This window comes from Serinus canaria, chromosome 4A (genome assembly GCF_022539315.1).
Source record: "Serinus canaria isolate serCan28SL12 chromosome 4A, serCan2020, whole genome shotgun sequence".
NCBI classification, from domain to species: Eukaryota; Metazoa; Chordata; class Aves; order Passeriformes; family Fringillidae; genus Serinus; species Serinus canaria.
In genome coordinates this window covers 4282753-4301391 of record NC_066318.1, presented here as the reverse complement: position 1 = coordinate 4301391, position 18639 = coordinate 4282753, and the positions used below count along the sequence as shown (strand labels likewise).

Below are 18639 nucleotides of genomic sequence, written 5' to 3'. Positions count from 1 at the left end.
AAAATCCTGTGGCCCTCCAAGCTGAATGATTTCTCCCTCTCCTGAGGGAATACTGCCAATAATGGCTTTTTCCCCTATTATGTTATTTTAGAAACTTGTTCCCTTTAAAATGAAAAAAAATCATCCTCACAATGACTGAACATTTTCCCTATTTCAGTGTGGTATGTCTATTTTAATTTGTAATTTAAATTTGTAGGGAAAATGCAGGAAGGCTGACATTCCACTCCAGTAATATATTCATGGAATTACAGACACATAGACAGCATTGTAAAATTTTATATACTCTCTTTATAATTATTTAAATAGAATCTTCTCCACCAACAGAAGAAATACCCAATACAACAAGAAATGGAAGAAAAAAATACAGAAATCAGAAATAAAATGAGAAGTGAATAAAATGTGGATCTGAAGAAGAACTCTAGTATCTCTGTTATTTTTAGACCTCCATCTGGAAGGCACTATCCAGTGTGTATATAGTTTTTAAATAACAATATTATGACATTATATACTTCCATGAGAGGGTAAAGGAGATGAGCTAATGCACACACTAATAGATATATTAGTGATAATGTTCTTACAAAATCTTATATCAGAGCCTATTATAACACTTTCCCCTCCAAAAGAGAAATCAGCTGTGTAAGATGCAGAGATCTACTGAGAAGATCAACAAACCATATCAAAGGTTCCCTTCTGCAGGGTGTTCTGAGCATGGCTAAATAAAACCAACTCTTTCAAGGCTGCTGTCTGGATTTTACAGAATAAAGGCAATGCTGGGATTTGAAACTAGTTCCTCTAAAAACCAGGACTATCAGAATTATTATTAATGTACATCATCAATATCTCACATCTGGTTTTAGTCATCATTAAAAATAACTTCACCCTAATTGCAGCACCCTTTAAAATACAGCAGCATTGAAACTGAAACAACCCAGCAGTGCAAATGTCCTACAATTAACCAGCATGGATAGTGCTCAGGATGTGAGAGCAATTTTGGAGCTCCATACATTCCAAATGTACCAGCTCAGCTACATTATGTTGAGGCAATAATGTGCAATAATGAGATGAACCACCTGTGCTGCAGTTTCAGAAATGCAATGGAGATACTGACAGGAAATTGGCTTTGAAATGATGATTGACCAGGTCTCAATGTTGCCTCAGGTTTTAGTTTTTATATTTTCAGGTTCTGTCCTGCTTTAGTGTGAGGGTCTGGGTTCACATCAGGGGATGGAGAGCTCTGCACAGAGCAGGGAGACAAAACAATTCCTGCTCCAGCTGGGCACCAAGGACAAATGATCCCAATCTCAGCCCAGGAGCACAAACCCCGTGGGCTGGAGAGAGAAAAACAAGGGTGGGAGTGCCTGGGCTAAAGCTGGGCTGGGACAATGAACTGCAAGGTGGGAATGGAGCAGAGCTGATCCCAGGGAGAGACCCCGTGCCCGGCCGGGCATTTTGGGGCCATTTTGGGTCATCTTGGGTGCAGCCCTGGCTGGGCTCTGGTGCTGCCCCAGGTGGGTCCATTGAGGAGATCCTTAAATAAATCCCTGCTTTATTCTGGGACTCTGCCCAGCCTCTGCTCCAGCTCAGCCTGCACAAGCACCATCAGCTCTCCTGAAATCCCAGCCTGCCTGCAGCTCACCACTGTGTGCACCCTGACACAGGGCACTGCCAGGCACAGTCAGGCCTGCAGCCTTCTAAACCCAGCACAGTGTGAATAAATGGCCAGAGATGCTTTGTAGAAAGATGCAAAAGAAATCACAGATGAAATGTGCCAACAACGTGCCAATACACAAATCAGCTCCCTGAAATGATCTTCCCCCACATTCCTGGAAGCACAAAATCAATCCAAAAGAGGACCAGGTGATATCACAAAACTGGTGACATTTTCCACTTGCAATAAGCCATAAAGACCAAGCTCTGGTTTGGGTAGCACACCTCTGTGGGCACCATAACAGCAGCAGAGGTCTAAGCCCAGAGTTCAGGTGGCATTGCCATTCCACATGTGGTCCCTCCTCTGCAGAGCTGCTCCAAAGGCACTGCTGGCCTGGACCTGTCCCTCTGCCACTGCACACCTGGGCTGCACCTTGAGCTTATCCTCTCAGAAGGCTACGAAACTAAAAACATCAGGAAAACAAATTTATTCCTTATGAAATGAAAAATTGTGAACCTAAAACATCAGGAAAATAAATTCTTATGATTATGAAACTAAAAAATCAGGAAAACAGAATTACTTGAGGCAACTGCAATGCTGACCTCCCACAAAATGACCTAACTGCCTGCCTGAGATGGTATCAGTACTCTGTAACTGAGCACTGTGATTTTGGGGTTTTTCTCTTATTTTCTCCTGCTAATGCCAGAAGAAAATGAGAAGTTTCACAGTTTGCTCTGTTACATCACAGCCCATAGGGTAAATATTGCCTCTGCAGAAAGGAAACAAATGAAGTTCAAGGACAGCCCCAATGAAGGACCTGGGCCAGAGGCTGGGGACCCAATTCTGCACCCTGGAACAGAAATCCTCCCTATCTACAAAATAACCATTTGGACCTAATGTCACTTCAATTAATCCCCTCCCAAGTCACACACTGCAACAGTGATTTTCATCTCTTCCCTTTCCATTCATTATGTATATATATTAAAATATTAAAGCCAATGTGCTTTACCTCAGTAAACAGTACTGTGGGAGAAATTTTTTCAAATAGAAGTGTTTCACAATAATTGCATGATAACACTGTCAGCACTGACAAAGAAAATTCAAATGGCCAAATGCAAATTAAGTTAGCCTTGCATATCGTTCATTACTACTCATGTAGCTGGTAAATGAATGCATGAATATCCTTTCTCTGCATGTAAAAGAAGTTCCTCTAACTTCAGCTACTGCATAAAGATGCAGCCAGAGCTCAGCTATCAGTCTCTGGAAATGGAGGCCTTCCCATCTAGCAGGACACAGCTCATTAAAATAGAGCAGTTTTCAGATTCAGTGTGAATTAAAGAATAAATAAATTCACAGTGGTGAGTGACTTCCAACTCGTACAAAATCCTGCTCTGTGACCTTGGCAGCCTCCTCCTGGATCATCCTTTTGATGGGCTGCTTGCTGGGAAGAATTCCTGGTTCCCAGAAAAGCTTTATTCATTTTATTTGTAAAAATTTTGTTCGTTTGTTTTATTTGTAAAAATCTATTTCACGACACAGGACGTTCAAAAAGGCTTTTGGATTTCTGAGGGCTTTTAGAAGGTTCAGAGGCAACTGTGCCAGAGCATCTCTAAGAGGAAGGAGCTCCACAATAAACACTGTGAGAGACTCCAGGGCTGCTCTGGGTGCCTGCAGAGTCCTGTGATCAGACAGACACAAACAACTTTAAAGGAATAAATACAAATAAATACAAAATGGTATGGAAATTTAAAATGAAATACAACACAATTTCAAGAGCAACTGGCACAGGTCTGCACATGTCTGGCACAAGCCCAGAAGTTCTGTGGTACCAGCTGAAGATGAAGAATCCTCAGTGCTCCCTGGAACTCCCAGCACCACTTCTGGACAGAGGGTTTGTACTTCAAAAGGCACAAAAACTTCAAATTTCATATGCTTGGATGTTAGGGCGATTCAGTGAGTAAAGCAGCACCAGTGCTGAGTTTTAAAAATGCTGAAACTTGAAAAATACTCTGAAACTTCAGAGGGAGAACTTTTCCCACTGCACTGAATGCACTCTGAAGCACACGAACACAAGCAAGGGGTCCAGAGCTCTCCTTAGCCTGGGTAAGTCATTAAAGGCTTGATGTGAACACCAAACTCAGGTAATTAGTTACAATTACACAGCACAATGACTTTCTGAAGGACATTCAGCAGAACCTGCACGTGGCTCTGCCACCTGATGGCACATTTTCATTTGTTCAGGAAAAACTCTTGTTTTGGGAATGCATCAAATGGCAAATAACAGCTCAGGTTCAGAGGAAGCAGCACGAGGGATCCAAAGCCCAGAGCTCACAGCCCCATCTCTCTGTGGCTGAGGAGCTCCCCAAACCTTCACAAACCCCTGACCTGCTCTAGGTCAGCACGTGAACAGTCCCTGCACACCAAGAGCACCAAATCAATTCCAAACACGACAAATCCATCCCCAGCACTCCTTCAGAGAAGGGTCACACACCTACAGAGGTGAAAGCAGTAATGCAAATGTACAGAGTTCCTGAATTTCTGTCTTTCTGTCCAGCCAGTGGTCCTGAGGTGTTTCTGGAGCCCCATCACTCCATGCCTGCTCCAGGGAATGTCCACCCAAAAACCTGGAGCATCCAGCCTGAGCAGGCTGAAGCCTCTTTAGTCCCTTTTTGCCCACTTCTCCTCCATCCTGCCTGCAAGGGGAATTCCTCTGAAAACTCACAAAATTCAGGTTTGGGCTGCAAGGGACCTAAAAAAATCATCAATTCCAACCCCCTGTCATGGGCAGAGGCACCTCCCCTGTCAAGTAAACTCTCCCCATATCAAAGCTGCTCCTTTCATGCCAGGCCACAGGAAAAATGCATTTTCTAACGACTCCTTTAATTACAAAAGCCATAAGACAAAATGCAGACACAGTAAAAACAGATTATGCCACAAACACCTATTTTTAAACAGCTTTGGGACTGTTTATGGAGCTCCCAGGACTCAGGTAACTTGCTGAGATTCAATTTGAACGGTGCTCGTATTTATATTTAGAAATAAAAAGCAAACTTAAGTCTACAATAGTGCCATGATAGCAAAATGAGTAAATTTATTATTGGTGATCTTGTTTAGCCCTTGCTATTACAGATGTGGGAATTTTGAAGCACTTGGATCTTGTGTGAGTCCCACCAGTCCACAACACCTGACTGTAAGCAAAAATCCTCCACCACACAACTGCATAGCTAACATGCCTCTACTCAGCTCCTCAAAGCTCAGATGTTTGAAAAGATGAAGAAGTTTAAAATATAAACTGATCTTTAAACTCAGGACTAAATTTTGATAGCCCATAATGGGTATTTCCAACTTGATAACAGGAATTTAATGTTAGGGATCTGTTCCTCTGAAGGGGATTTTATTGAGCACAGATTCAGGGCACCTCCCACCTCCTGGCATTTGAACATTTCTGACATTCTCACCAGTGCACAGATGCAGGCACATCAAAACCCAGCTCATTTAGACAACTGACACATCCAGAGTGACTGACAATGCTTTCAGGAAAGCAAATTTGCTTTGACTGAAGGTTTTTATTTGAATGTGTTCAGGTAAATGAGGACTGTGCAGGCAGAAACCCAACTAACCCTCCAGATTTTAGTTAATGCAATCAAAGGTAAAATTAGTTTAGAATGGTATACAAGCAGCAGTGAGTCTTTAGGCACTGCTGGATCTCCAAGCAAAAGACACAAGATTCCTAAAACAATAAGAATTCAATTAGAATTCTGATGCAATGAAAAATATCCACCTACTTAAACTCATATTTTAAATTAAAATGTCTGAATGCCATATGAAAATTACCAAAAAATCATTTAAAAAATAGGAACACTATAGCCACAACTCCTTTTTCTCTTGCAAAGGTTAACCAAGGAGTGGAAGGCCACCAAAGAGGCTGAGACTGAGCCAGGGAGGTTCAGGGTCTCCCTTTCATTCTCAAGGTGTGCTCTTAGCATGGAAATAATGACAGGGCAGCAACAGATCTGATTTTGGTGCAGGAATTAAAACCAAATCCAAAATGTGTGCTGAGAGAGCAGAGGAAATGCTCAAGAAACACACAGATCTAAAGCAGGAGAAGCTTCCTGCAGCTCCCTTGCAGCACGGCATCCCCAGCAGAGAGGCACAGAAAAAACGGCCCAGGGAGGCTGCCAGAGTTTGCATACATGGGAGAGGGCACTGGTTATTAACATTCCTAAAAGAAATTGAATTCCACGCCAAAAAACCTCAGAAAGTTAATAAAAAGAGCCTTAGCAGAATAGTTAGCTCTGTGCAGAAAATTTGCTTAAGCTAATTTAGAGAAAAAAATTATTCCTGAATTGGTCTTTTAATAATTTCAGAGCCCAGGGCCAGGACCAAGGGCAGGGATTATTGTGCAGCAGCAGGGCTGGGTACAGATTTTATTGGCACCCTGGGATAAATGCCACCTAACACTGCTCTTGATTACCCCAACACTGGCAAACCTGTAAAATGCAAGGGTATTTCTGGAAGAGGAACCAACATTTCCAGAGGCTGATTGCTAATGATTATTTTGTAGGCTCTCTAAGCAAAGCAATGCACTGAAAGGACAATTTCTCTCCCCAAAATCCAGTGGAAACATTAAAGTGGAGCACTGAGCTCAGGAGAGAGGAAGCACACAGTGCTTCTGCACACTGAGAAATCTACAGCAGAAAGAAAACTAAAGAGTGAAATGTAAAACTAGAGGAGGGAGGCAGGAATTTATTATTATTACTTCCATGACCTGCCAACAAAACCATTTTTACTGGAAAAGTCTGGGGTCATAATGCAACCCATTAAAGTGTAGCTTTTCATTTCCAGGCTTAGCAAACAAACATAATGCATTGAAACATATTTGAAATGGGCTTTATTTTTCTGAACCTGTACATTTCACAGTTTGATTTTCCCCGGCAGAAGTACTGCAATGTTGAGCAGTCCCCCTCTTCCCTTCTGCACCTCTTACCAGTCTGAATCTGACTGGAAATTAGTTTAAAAGAAATTATTTTAAAGGCATGACCATGTAAGCACAAATATTCTCCAAGGTACAGCAGCAAACCCTGTAAAAAAGGCAAACTGAAGAGGTGGAGTGACACTCCTTGTTGTAAGCCTGTAGAAATTGGAGCTCCATTATCCAAATTAATTAATCCCTCCCAGGTCCAGCCCACTCACCTAAAGCCACAGGGAATACACTCAGGATTTTTTTTTTTCTTGTTTGTTTGGTTTTGTTTTTCAAAGTTGTTTCAGCCAAACTGATCCAAAATCTAGAAGTGAAACTACAGTTTGTTCCTTCTGAGTTAAATTTCCTTCATGAAAGCACTGGAAGCAAACACAACAAAATCTAAATTCCCAGGATCTTCTGATTGCAGCCACTGTGAGGGTGTGAAACCTCTCTAGTTTTAATTTTCACCAGGAGAAGATGCAAACAGAATAAGAGAGTTTGGAAAAAGACAGATCTAGAGCACACCCATGAAAAGTGCACAAAAGTGAATGCACTGTTAGTGCTGAGTGGTTTTGGGGGCATTTCCTTTGTGGGTTTTTTTAGGAGTTTGGAAAGGGATTTTTTGCCTTTCTGTAGGGGCCACCTGTTACCACGGAATTAGCAAAACTACAAAAAGTAAACAAGCAGAAGTTGTTTTTTTTCTTCTTGCTAAACTACAACCAAACTGACACAGAAAAATGAGATCTGTGTCCAAACAGGCAGGAAACTATTAATGGATTTCCTCTCAGACCATAATGTGTAATCAAGACAAGTTCAAAGCCAAAACTCTGCTGGACAAGTCTAACTTGGAAATAGCAACACCTTTATTAATTTTTCCCCACGAGTGTCCCAAACCCAGGCTGACTCCAGGGGAGCTCAGCTCTAACAATGCCCAGAAAATCCCTGCACTGTTCCCTGCCCACAGACAGAATTATTCCATTTGCCAATCACAACCACACAACCCAGCAAGCCCAGAAATCCCCCAAGCTCTTCTCTTTTATTTCCTTTTTTCCCCCTTTCCACTGGACCAGAGGAGGCACAGAATTGATTGTTGATTCCAATCTCACTGGATGGAACTCTGCAGGACAGAGTGGCACCGAGGAGGGAAAAGCCATTGCTCCTTTTTTGAAGGAGAGCTGTGGAAGGTTGTAAATGTGGTCCCAGGGCTTTCATGCTGTAGTTCACTGCTCAGAAATGTCACAGCCACATTTTTTGGTGTGTAGACAAGTTACTCACAAAATGTCACCTATGTTTCTAAACCACATGAGAAAATTTACATGAAGGTTTCAATGAGATATTTAACTGGTGCTAACATTTATTGCATCCAATTCTCAACTCTTAGCTACCCCTGAAAATTTCACTTCACGGCCTTCTCCTCCTACAGAACACTTACAGTTGGCCAGAGTCTGGAACTGGAGTTCCAAACACTTTTCTCACACTGAGTTCTCCAAAGTCAGCCAGCTCCTTACATTTAAAAGCCAGGCCCCACTGGAACATCACCTGACTCAATGAAATTCCAAACACAGAAGTCAAAGTAACTACAGAAAAAAGAAGCTCAGTCAAAGGGAATTTTAATTAGCTCTGTCCCCTGTTTTTGCTGAGGAATCCCTGGTTTTGCCCCACGTTCAAATCATCCTCTGTTTTCTCAGCTGCAGCAGATTCTGTGCAATCTCCTCTGGTCCCTGGGAAGATTTGCATTGTCCCCACTTGGTGACAAATGTCTCCTCAAGTCACAATACTGAGAAACCATCTCTCAAAATGACATTTCTCAAGACGGGGGAAAAAACAAATTTTGATTGAGGATTTCTTTCAGATGTGATCTGAGAGCAGAAACAAGCCCTGAATCAAGAATGATCCAGGAGCTGTAGTGGATTTGATTTCAGAGTATGAACAAATCAAGTAATTATTTGGTTTTTTTCATAAGATCATGCATATGGCAAATTAAAAATAACTATACACTACCTTTGCTATTAAAGAGGGTAACAGAATTTGCCTTTACTCTTCTGTTTCTCTAAAAAACTCATCAGCCAACATGAACCTAACCCCAGCTCACTGAGGATCAGGTAGATTCACATGGCTTATTCATGACCCTCTTTTACCAAACAAATCCAAACCAAGCTTTTGATTCTGTGCCAAATAACTTCAACTGTAGATTTTTAAAACTGCATTTTTTACTATAAGACATGTTTGAAATGAAAAATTGCAAAACACAGTTGCCACGAGCTTTGATGAGAAGTGAAAGCAGAGTAAATGCATTTCACAAAGTGTGTGTGTGCCACTGGAACGTCACAACCAGAGAAGTGAATGAAGGAAACACTGACACTGATTAACTTCTCCAATTGTCTCAAAACCAGCTTTGCAGGAAGAAGCAATTGCTCAGTCAAGTGGACAGAGTCGAGTCCAAAACCAATGTCTTCCTCAGGAAAACAAAGCTATCCTAATGTATTGTTACTTTGAAGACTCCAAGCACTGGAAGTTCCTACCAGAGCAGAACACACCCCAGAGCAGTGCTTGGAAATGATGATCAGCTGAACGCTCCAATCTTGTTTGTTAAGGAGCTAATGGTGCCATGTTAAGGTGCCACGCTCATCATGGCACCACCCACAAAGAATTAATGGCACTTACAGCTGTAAGAATGAAGCACACTCAGTGCAGGGATGTTTAAATGCCATTTCAAAGACAACAGGAGCCCTGAGAGCACACAGTAACCTGGAGCTGCAGGTCAAAGATCTGTGACTGGGCTGGGCTTTCACAGGAGCTCCCTGCCCAACAGCAGCCCAGTGAAAACTGCTGGCAAGTCTTTGCCAAAGAGCTCCAGGCTGCTGTGTTTGCAGCCCAGCTGGAGCTGCTCAGTCCATGGCCCAAGGAGTGCAGAGTCTCCCTTACCTTGCGCTCGCGGCGTTCGTTTCCTGCGGTCCCTGAAAGCTGCTCCCGACTGCAGGGCCTCCAGCAGACTGTCCATCACCCCCGTCTCATCACCCTCTGCAAGCAGGAAAGCAAAATTCCATCAGTACAGCTCAGAGCAGACTTCAGAAGGAAGCAGAAGCCCAAGTGCTGTCCCGTTTCCATGGTGCAGGCCCATCTGAGAGCCAGGCTGCTGGCAGGGCAGGGGGCACTGGCTCCCTGCTGGGGGTGGTGCCCATCAGGCAGAGGTGATGCCAACCCTTCTTCCAGCTGGGAGATGTTCCCCTGTGCATTCCTGATGGCACCCTCAGCATGCAGACGGGCAGCTGCTGCTGAGTGATGGCTGCCTCGCTGCTGGGATAGCCGAAGGCTTTGCTGAGGTGGAACCAGGTCAATTTGATCAATGAATCTGATGGCACTGAACAGCAGCAAGTTCAATACTGCAGTACACAGAAAATATTTGATGTGATGCCTCCCAACTCAGGATTCACTAGATCTTTGGAAGAATTATCTATACAATCAATAGCAAGGATGGCCTTCAGGTGCCATAAAGAGAATGAGGAGGGGATAATCATGCAGTGAAAGTCAAAGGTGTAACATTTCTCAACAGCTCAATTTTACTTCTGCTGCATTTTTTATTTTGCTTTTTCCATATCCAGGTTAACTTGCAGCCTTTAAATTGCTGGAATTTATGGTGCATTATGGAAATCTGGGTGGAAAAAATTATTTCTTTTTATATATTTGAGTCTTTAAATTCCTTTGCATTTCAGTCTGTTAATAACAGTTGACAGCAGCATTCAGCAGCATGAGAAATAGAGGTCAAAGAACTGAAAGGTTACAAAACTACTGATGAATGCCTCTTTCTGTTCCCATATCTGTGCTATAACCCAAAACTAAAATATAGGTTAGGCTCAGCAGGCAGGTGGACATTTCACCCACATCTCTCAGACTCCAAACTCATATAAATTTCCCCATCTGAGAAAGAGAAGATCATTACTTTATGCAAAAAAAAATGACATTATGGTAAAAACCTTCTGACTCACACGAGGGGTGGGAGGTTAGAGGTACATCCAGCTCTCAAATGCTCAAGTTTAAAAGCAGCCTATTAATGAACAAGCTGTTCTGTCCTGGCTCTCTGTTACACTCAGCTTTATTAGACTCAATCCACACCTGATGTAAGAGCACACCTTAAACAGAACCTGGTTCAACTTTCCACAAGCTGATCATTGGAATAACTACTTGAAACCTTTAAATTATACATCCACCTAACTGAAACCATTCCACACACACAGCACACCCAGAGTGAGAGCAAAGGGAGCAGAGCAGGAACCAGCACAAGACTCTGAAATACCAGCTTTAATTACATCCCATCTAAAAGCCTCAAACAACTGAGCTCCTGCAAAACAAATAAGCAAATTAGTTTTTCTCAATTCCCACTCACATCCAAAGCCAGAATTTTCTTTAAACTGTAAACATAATTGTTTTTCTTTGTGCTTCTTATCCCTACCCATGCTTATTCATTGATTTGCTGTTGGCTCTGTATTAAATTTACCTTCAAAACCAAAGGTCTGTGAATACACTTTGTCCAAATTAATACACATCAAGCTGGTCTGAAACACTTAATGGCAGTGACTGCAGACCCAGAACTAGTTAATGTCTTAGAATATTTAATGTGTTGAAAAATTACAATATTCTTCGATCTTCATTAAAAGTAAGAGCTGGCAGAGTTCATTAAAAAAGACAAAAATCCTTCAATACTTCATGAATGTTTATGCAGCCTTCCACTTTTTTGCTGAGTGAGCTGCTCTACCTGCTAATTACTGCAACTGCCAAAAGCCAGCCTGGCTTTGGGATGCCAGAGTCCACAACATAGAACACGTTATTGAGGGAGCTGTAGGACAGAGTGATGAGATCTTCAACTCCTCAAAGCAAAACTCATGCAAGGTCTGATCTCAGCAGGGCATCCTTATCACAGTCTTCAGGTGGTAAAGTGGGAACTGGACAAAGAACTGCAAATCAGGGAGCCCTGATTAAAATTGATAAATGAAATTCAACAGAAATTTCAGTCTTTCCCTGGCTGCAGTTCTTGACACAGTAGCAGCTACCTCCTCCATTTGTCTTTTTTATACCACCCACAGCAATTTATAGATACAAATAAAAAACAAAGACAGAAATTGCCAGAAGTTTGAAAACTAAAAACTTATTTCCAACATTTCTGTCAGCAGAAACAAAACTCATAATCATTATTTGTCTTTTAGATGTCTTTCATTGCACACAAGGGCAGGAGTTTCATCTGGAACAAGTCATTTTCTTCCTCATTGTTTCTTCTCCAAGTTGGCCCCAAGCATTTAAAAAAGAGAAAATGTGTGGAGACATGCAAAAAAAAATTGGTGATTTCCTTTGATTGGCCTTAGCAGAGAGGCAGATTCACTCCAGGGTTAAAGAGGACTGCAAAAGGATTCCCAGGGATGAACTGAAGTGACAACCACGAGCCCCATTTGCTGGAATCTGGGTTTGACACCAGTTCTGTTCCCTCTGGTCTGGAGCCCCAGGCTCAGGAGTGGTTTTGGGAGTTTAGAAATGCTCGTGCTCCTGCAGGGCCCAGGGCTTACACCAGGGCTGCTCAGCAGATTTGGGCCACTTTTAATGCAATGACAAAGACAAAAACACATTCTTCTTCCACAGAACAATCTTATTACCCCTTGCACTGCTGAAGAGACCTGATGTGCAAAAGATTTGGAATAATAAAATCAGCTGAAATAACTGAATTCATGTGTGTAACTTCACAGGCCAGCCAGGAGCCCAACAGGGAGTTCCCAAGAGCTCCAATCTGCAGAGGTGACCAAAGAAACAGCAACAAACCCCCAGGATCCCGTGGTTCCAGGAGCACTGGGGCACCAGCTGGATTACAGCACTGCAGGAAAGAAATCACCCTGGAACAGCCTGTCAGTAACCAGGGGTGCACTCCAACCCAGAGTGCCTGGGGCTGCACAATTCCCACACACTGCAGCCACTGCAGGGATGCAGGACAAGATGCACACACTGCAGCCACTGGAAGGATGCAGGACAAGCTGCAGCCACTGCAGCCACTGCAGGGATGCAGGACAAGCTGCACACACTGCAGACACTGTAGGGATGCAGGACAAGCTGCAAACACTGCAGCCACTGCAGGGATGCAGGACAAGCTGCACACACTGCAGCCACTGGAGGGATGCAGGAAAAGCTGCACACACTGCAGCCACTGCAGGGATGCAGGACAAGCTGCAGCCACTGCAGCCACTGGAGGGATGCAGGACAAGCTGCAGACACTGCAGCCACTGGAAGGATGCAGGACAAGCTGCAGACACTGCAGGGATGCAGGACAAGCTCCTCCTGAGCTCTGGGAGCTGGGCAGGGCCAGCAGAGCAGAGGGAAGAACCCTGCAGGGGCTGGGACCTCTGAGTGCAGCACAGCCCCAGGGTGGCACTGCCAGCACCCTGAGCCCAGCCTGGGCTTTGTCAGGCAGCAGTGTTGACCAGAAGGGCTCCAATGGAAGCTGAGGATGATGTTCCAGCAGGTGCCAGCTGCTGGCATAGCTGGGGGCTGCACAATCTCCCCCAGAGCTCAGCCCAGGGTCCGGCTCCAGTGGATCTGCTTTTCTCAGCTCAGAGCCACAGCTGGGAAGGTGCTGCTGCTCCTGGGCTGTTCTGCTGCCCTCCCTTCCTGCTGTCTGCTCTGATTGCTGCAGGAATACCTGTACAGATTCACAAATGTATTTTGCTGGCACGTTTTTGTTTTCAGGTATTTTCCACGTGCACTTGCAAAACATCTTGTACTCCTTATTACAAATATACAGATTGCAAACTGACCCAAGTTAATAGGAGCTGTAGATATTGCACAGCCATCTGGGCAAAGGTTTACAGGAATTTTACAGGAAATTTTTCCTAAATTTAGGCCCTTACTGAAAGAGTCCAGTCAAGTATCTCATTAGGTAACAAATGCTGCCTCCTGCTGCTCCAAAAGGTTTTGAAATTATGCTTCTGTTCACATCTTGCACTACCCTGTTTGGCTTTGAACTTTTATGCACTTTTCAAAGTCTAATGGGTGTCCTGTAGAAACTTTTAAACAGGATTTTTTATTCACAACCAGCACCAGAATTTTTAATTGCAATATATTCACTTAAAGAGGTCAGCTCTCAATGTCTTTGGGAAAGCGTGTTTTTGTGTTCTCCTCATATATTTGCATTTTATTCATTTGCTAAATTCATTCTGCATGCATAATAAATATCTCCAGGAAGCAGTCCTGCTCTGCAGCCTGCAGCAGAGTGGTGTCTCGTGCCTCTTCTTTACTTTTTAATTAGAGGAGAAGAAGTTAGGACAGTGTGGCTGAGAAGTGAACCCCCAGCTCGTGGCAGTTTACAAAACAAGGCAAAGCCTTGCTTACACACCAATTAGGAGTATTGTTGGTGATAACCTGACCTCAGGCTTAAATAAATTAATAGAAGAAGAATAAAAAAAAATCTGCTTTGTTGTACAGGCAGGCTATTGAAAACAATGCTTGAAATGCACATTTTTTTTAGTTCTTGGGAGAAAATGTCCCAATGGTCAAGGTCTGCTGTGGCCTCACTGAGATGCCCCCAGAGGGCATCCACAGCCCCTGGAGCCTCCTGCCAGGACCCCCCCTCCAACAGGCTGTAATGTGAATTATCTGAAACAAATGTGAAGAGATTGCCTCTGTGTGGGAAAGGAAAGATTGTGCAGCTCACCAAAAAAAAAAAACCCACCCCAAAAAATCCCACGTGACACCTCAGTAATTACACCTGGAAATGAAGCTCTGCTGCAGTTCCAAGGCTGCATTTAAGCTCCAGTCCTGAGCAACTTTTCATTTCTGTGATGAGCACAACAAATCATCAACGCTCTTATTGTGCTTAATAATTCCCTTTTAGAAGTTCCTTATTTTTACATCTTAGGGAAAAAAGGAGTTTTGGGAACATATTTTGAGGAAAGGGGAGTTCTTACACATTCTTGATAACTTTTTACTTTCTTTGTTAGTTTAATATTGGTGATGGTTTGGACTGGGATAGAGTTAATTTTCCTCCCAGCAGCTGGTGGGGGCTGTGGTTTGGAACTGGAACCTGTTGATAATTCAGGGGGTTTTCTTATCACTGAGAGCCCTCACCCAGTGCCAAGGGTTCTTCTGCTCCTCACCCCATCCCACCCTGATTCCTGAACCAGCCCTACAGTAAGGCTGATCAATAATTATTATTTCTGAAATGCTTTTTAACGTTGGAAGTTCTACAAAATGTCAACAGTTTTACAGCAGTTACATTGAGATAAACCAAATTAAGGCTACTTTCAGCATTAATAACAGTACCTAGCTTTTGAAACACAAGTAATTTCTCTAAGGAAAAGCTGAATTTGCATAGAAAACTTCCTGAAGTTACTACTTGTCACTGTTCAGTAAAGAGTCCCCAAGAAACCTACTTTAAAGAGAAAATAATCCAATTTTGCTTTCTTCCCTGCAATTATCCCAATCACAGATTTGTCAGTCTGATAATTTCTGCCCCAAATAAACTCAATCAGGAGGACCCTATGGGCCATCTTCACTACCAAAAACAAATTTTTCCAGAGCAAAGCATTTAAAGGTGAGATTCAATTTCAAGCTGTAATTTCTTCCCAACTTCCTGTCCATGCCCACATCCATTTGCATTTCTCCTGAGCTGTTTCTGACCCATTTAGCAGCAGCTCAGTAACTCTGACACTCACCCCATCCTCTAGACCACTTCAACTCTGCACCAGCAGCTCTTACAAAGGTTTTTAGCAATTCCTGCAGAATGGCTTTGAAGAGGAAAACTCAGACCTGTAGATGCTCACCTGTGAGCACCATGCAAAGCTCAATCTGGTTTTTGTTCTGTGAATTTTTGAGGTGTGCAGCACATTCAAACACACCAATGTCAATATGAAAAATAATGACTTCCCAAAGGAATTTCAACATTTGCCTCATTGATTTCCAGCACCACAAACTAATAATCTTTAAAATGTAAATAAGAGCCAAGATTTACCACTCCAGGTACCCCAAACAATCAGCAGCCAACAGAGAAATCCAGAAAGACATTTACAAAATGACATGTAACTCGTAATAAGCTTAGTATGGATTTCTGTTGATGCTGAAGGACGTGGAAGGAAGACAAACCAACCACAAAATCACAGAATCATCAGAAAACTGCAGCAAAAGCAACCCCTGGAATTATACCCTGCACCAGTGAATCAAACACCAGCTCAAGGAAACAGAACACACCAGTCTGAATAAAAAACCCATGGAATCTTCTAAGGGGGTTCTTGGGAAGGGAAGGCAGGGATATCCATCAGGATATCCATCAGGAATATTCATCAGCCTCCAGCACAGAACTGCCCTGGCATCACCTTCCTCTGCATTAAGAGAGAAAGGTGAGATGTCTGCAAAACAATTAATTCAACCTAATTGGGACTGAGAAAGCTCATTCTATCTTTTATCTGAATCCTGGTAGCTGAAAGGTGATTTTAATTGCCATGGTAATCAGATATAATGAAGAGCAAAACTGTTTCTGATTGAATAACATTTGCATCAGAATTGCAGTCAGACACTTGGCAGCTCCCAGGAAGATGAATTCTCCAATTCTTCTCCTCTCTCTCTCCAGGCATGCACACAGAGGCAATGCTGCAGGAATTCTGCAATGTTGAATCAGATGGGAGTCATGAAAGGCTTCTCCTCCCAGTTCCTCTCCCATAAGGAGAAAGAATTGTCCATGGTTTGAGCTGTCAAACTGCAGATCTGCAGGTGTGTGCATAAGGCAGAAACCTTTCTGTGCCTCCAAACCTCACCAGGAAACCTGGGCTTTGCACCTGATGCTAACCATCTTCATAACTTTCTAAAATATTCATTTTTATAGCATCTCTTAAAATAGTTTTGCATTTATCTTTAAATATTTTGGAATGCTCAGCAGGTTTTTAATCAATTTATATGTAGTGTTTATGTGGCAGCTCAGTTACACAAAGCCCAAAACCACCAAACTGAGTAAAGTGGGCTTCAAAACACTGCCCAAGTCTGAGTTACTTCAGCACTAGGAAATATTCAGAACAACTCTTGATTCTGGCCACACTGTGCCTTTCTATAGTTGCACCAAGAAACAGATATTAATTTTAAGTTAATTAATTATAACTAAGCTAATCTGGATTCTCCAGTGACCACAAGACTGAATAGTCAGAAAACAGAAGAAATCATTTTTACAGAGCTGCACAAGAAGCTGTCAAATGCAGGAAGCCAATTGCTCTGACCTCAGAGGCTGCAGCTCTGAGTCAAATTTGACTCTGGGAGATGCAGAGAAAAGCTGAGAGAGGGTGAGGTTAAAATGAGCCTTTGGGTGAAAATCACCTTGTCCAAGTGACAGCTTGAGAGGACATCTGCCTCATTCCTCTAAGCCTGCTGTGTCACATTCACTTAGACAAATTCACAAACTATTTATATAAGCAGCAATGAGCACACAGAAGTAGCTGCATCAAGAAAAAAATTAGTTATTTGGTAAAAATAGTCAATTGAATATCAATGTCATGGAATCCACTGGGGATGGAGGTTTAGCCCTCCTCCTACCACAGCAGCAGAGCTGCAAGAGGTGAAATAGGTGTTTCAAAATATTTACAAATTGGAAAAAATATTTTAGAAGTCTTAACCTAACTTTGTGTCACAGGTTTCCAAACATTAGTAATTTAAATGGCAGTTTTGGTGCACTGGGCCATGTAAAGACATTCAGACATTTGCATTTTCATTGAGAGAGGACTACAATGCAAAATGGAACCTGACTTGTATCATTTAATAGGAGAAGACTTTCAGGATGGGAAGCAGAATGCTGTCAGTGTGATTTGTGCCACTGCTGAGAGTGGGGTCCCCTCACCTGCCTGGAAAGGGAGGGAAAAATGAAGAAAAATGGAGGTGTGCTCTCAGGGCTGAGCTGAGGCAGCTGCAGCAGCTGGAACTCCAAACTGAGAGCTCCAGCCCTGCAGCCCAGCCCAGGGCACTGACAGCAGCCTCCAGTGAGCTCCCCACACTCCTCAGCAGCTCACCCAACCCTGCCTGCAGTGTGCTCACTGAAATAAAACCCCTGAGCACTCTGGCAGGGGGAGGTGCTGAAGGGACATTGAACTGCTCCTCGTCCCACTCCCAGCAAAGTGCCTGTCCACACTGCCAAGGACATTTCTGACAGATGTTAAAAAAAAAAATATTAATCATGTGCTGAAAAAATGGATTAGAAAGTCTCATTAGAAACCTTCACTGGTTTAACTTCACAAAGAAAAGAAAATGTATTTATGCATCCCCTGTATTTAAATTTTACCTTTTGTTTATAGCTATACTGAAATAGGACTAATATAATAGGACTTATACTGAAATTAGATTAGTCTTTAAATGATCTGATAATAAAGTTTGTCATCCACAGACAGGAATTTCTGCTCCAGAACATTCCATGCCGTGCCAGTGCCAGCTCCAGCAAGGCCAAGGATCACAGGATTTGTGGCAGCACTGCAGCATTTTTCCCTGAGCCTGTTCAATGGGTAACAAGGACAGGTGTTTCTATTGCTGGGTCAGATTAGCAGATTAACACAATCTCATAGAAACGGAACAAAAACTGCAAGTGATCTCTTGCCTGAATCCAATTTTACCTCTGCTTGCCTTCTGGAGTCAGGTAGAGAATAAAGCCTCTATTTTACAACTTCTGGAAATCTGCACAGCATCAATACACCAAGCCCACCCCACTCCTTCTGCTTTCTTACCTCACTCTCAGCCACAGAGGTCTCCTGTGAAATACAATATTCTCCCAGCTGACAAGCTCAACACATTGCTTTTTATCGTGCTGAAATGTCACTCTGTTCTCAGGCTCCAAGCTCAACTAGATTTTCCAGCTCCTAATAGGACTACTGGGAGAACATCCATCCTAACACAGACCCCCAAGCCCAAAAAGAGACATTAATTGCCACAATACCTTGGTTATAGAGATGTTTACAGAATGACATTAACAACAAAGCAAGGAAGACACTTCTTCTTGGAAGTCAATCCATAAGGAAAAAAAAAATCAATT

General features: G+C 42.9%; 1 protein-coding gene across 1 annotated transcript in view; it reads right to left on the bottom strand.

Annotated features, from left to right (window-relative positions):
* DIAPH2 (diaphanous related formin 2) overlaps positions 1–18639 on the bottom strand; it is a 168167-nt gene that overhangs the window by 41650 nt on the left and 107878 nt on the right. The window contains exon 28 of the mRNA XM_050974361.1: positions 9537–9632. Within this exon, the coding sequence (XP_050830318.1) occupies positions 9537–9632 (96 nt within the window). The remainder of the gene's footprint in view (positions 1–9536; positions 9633–18639) is intronic.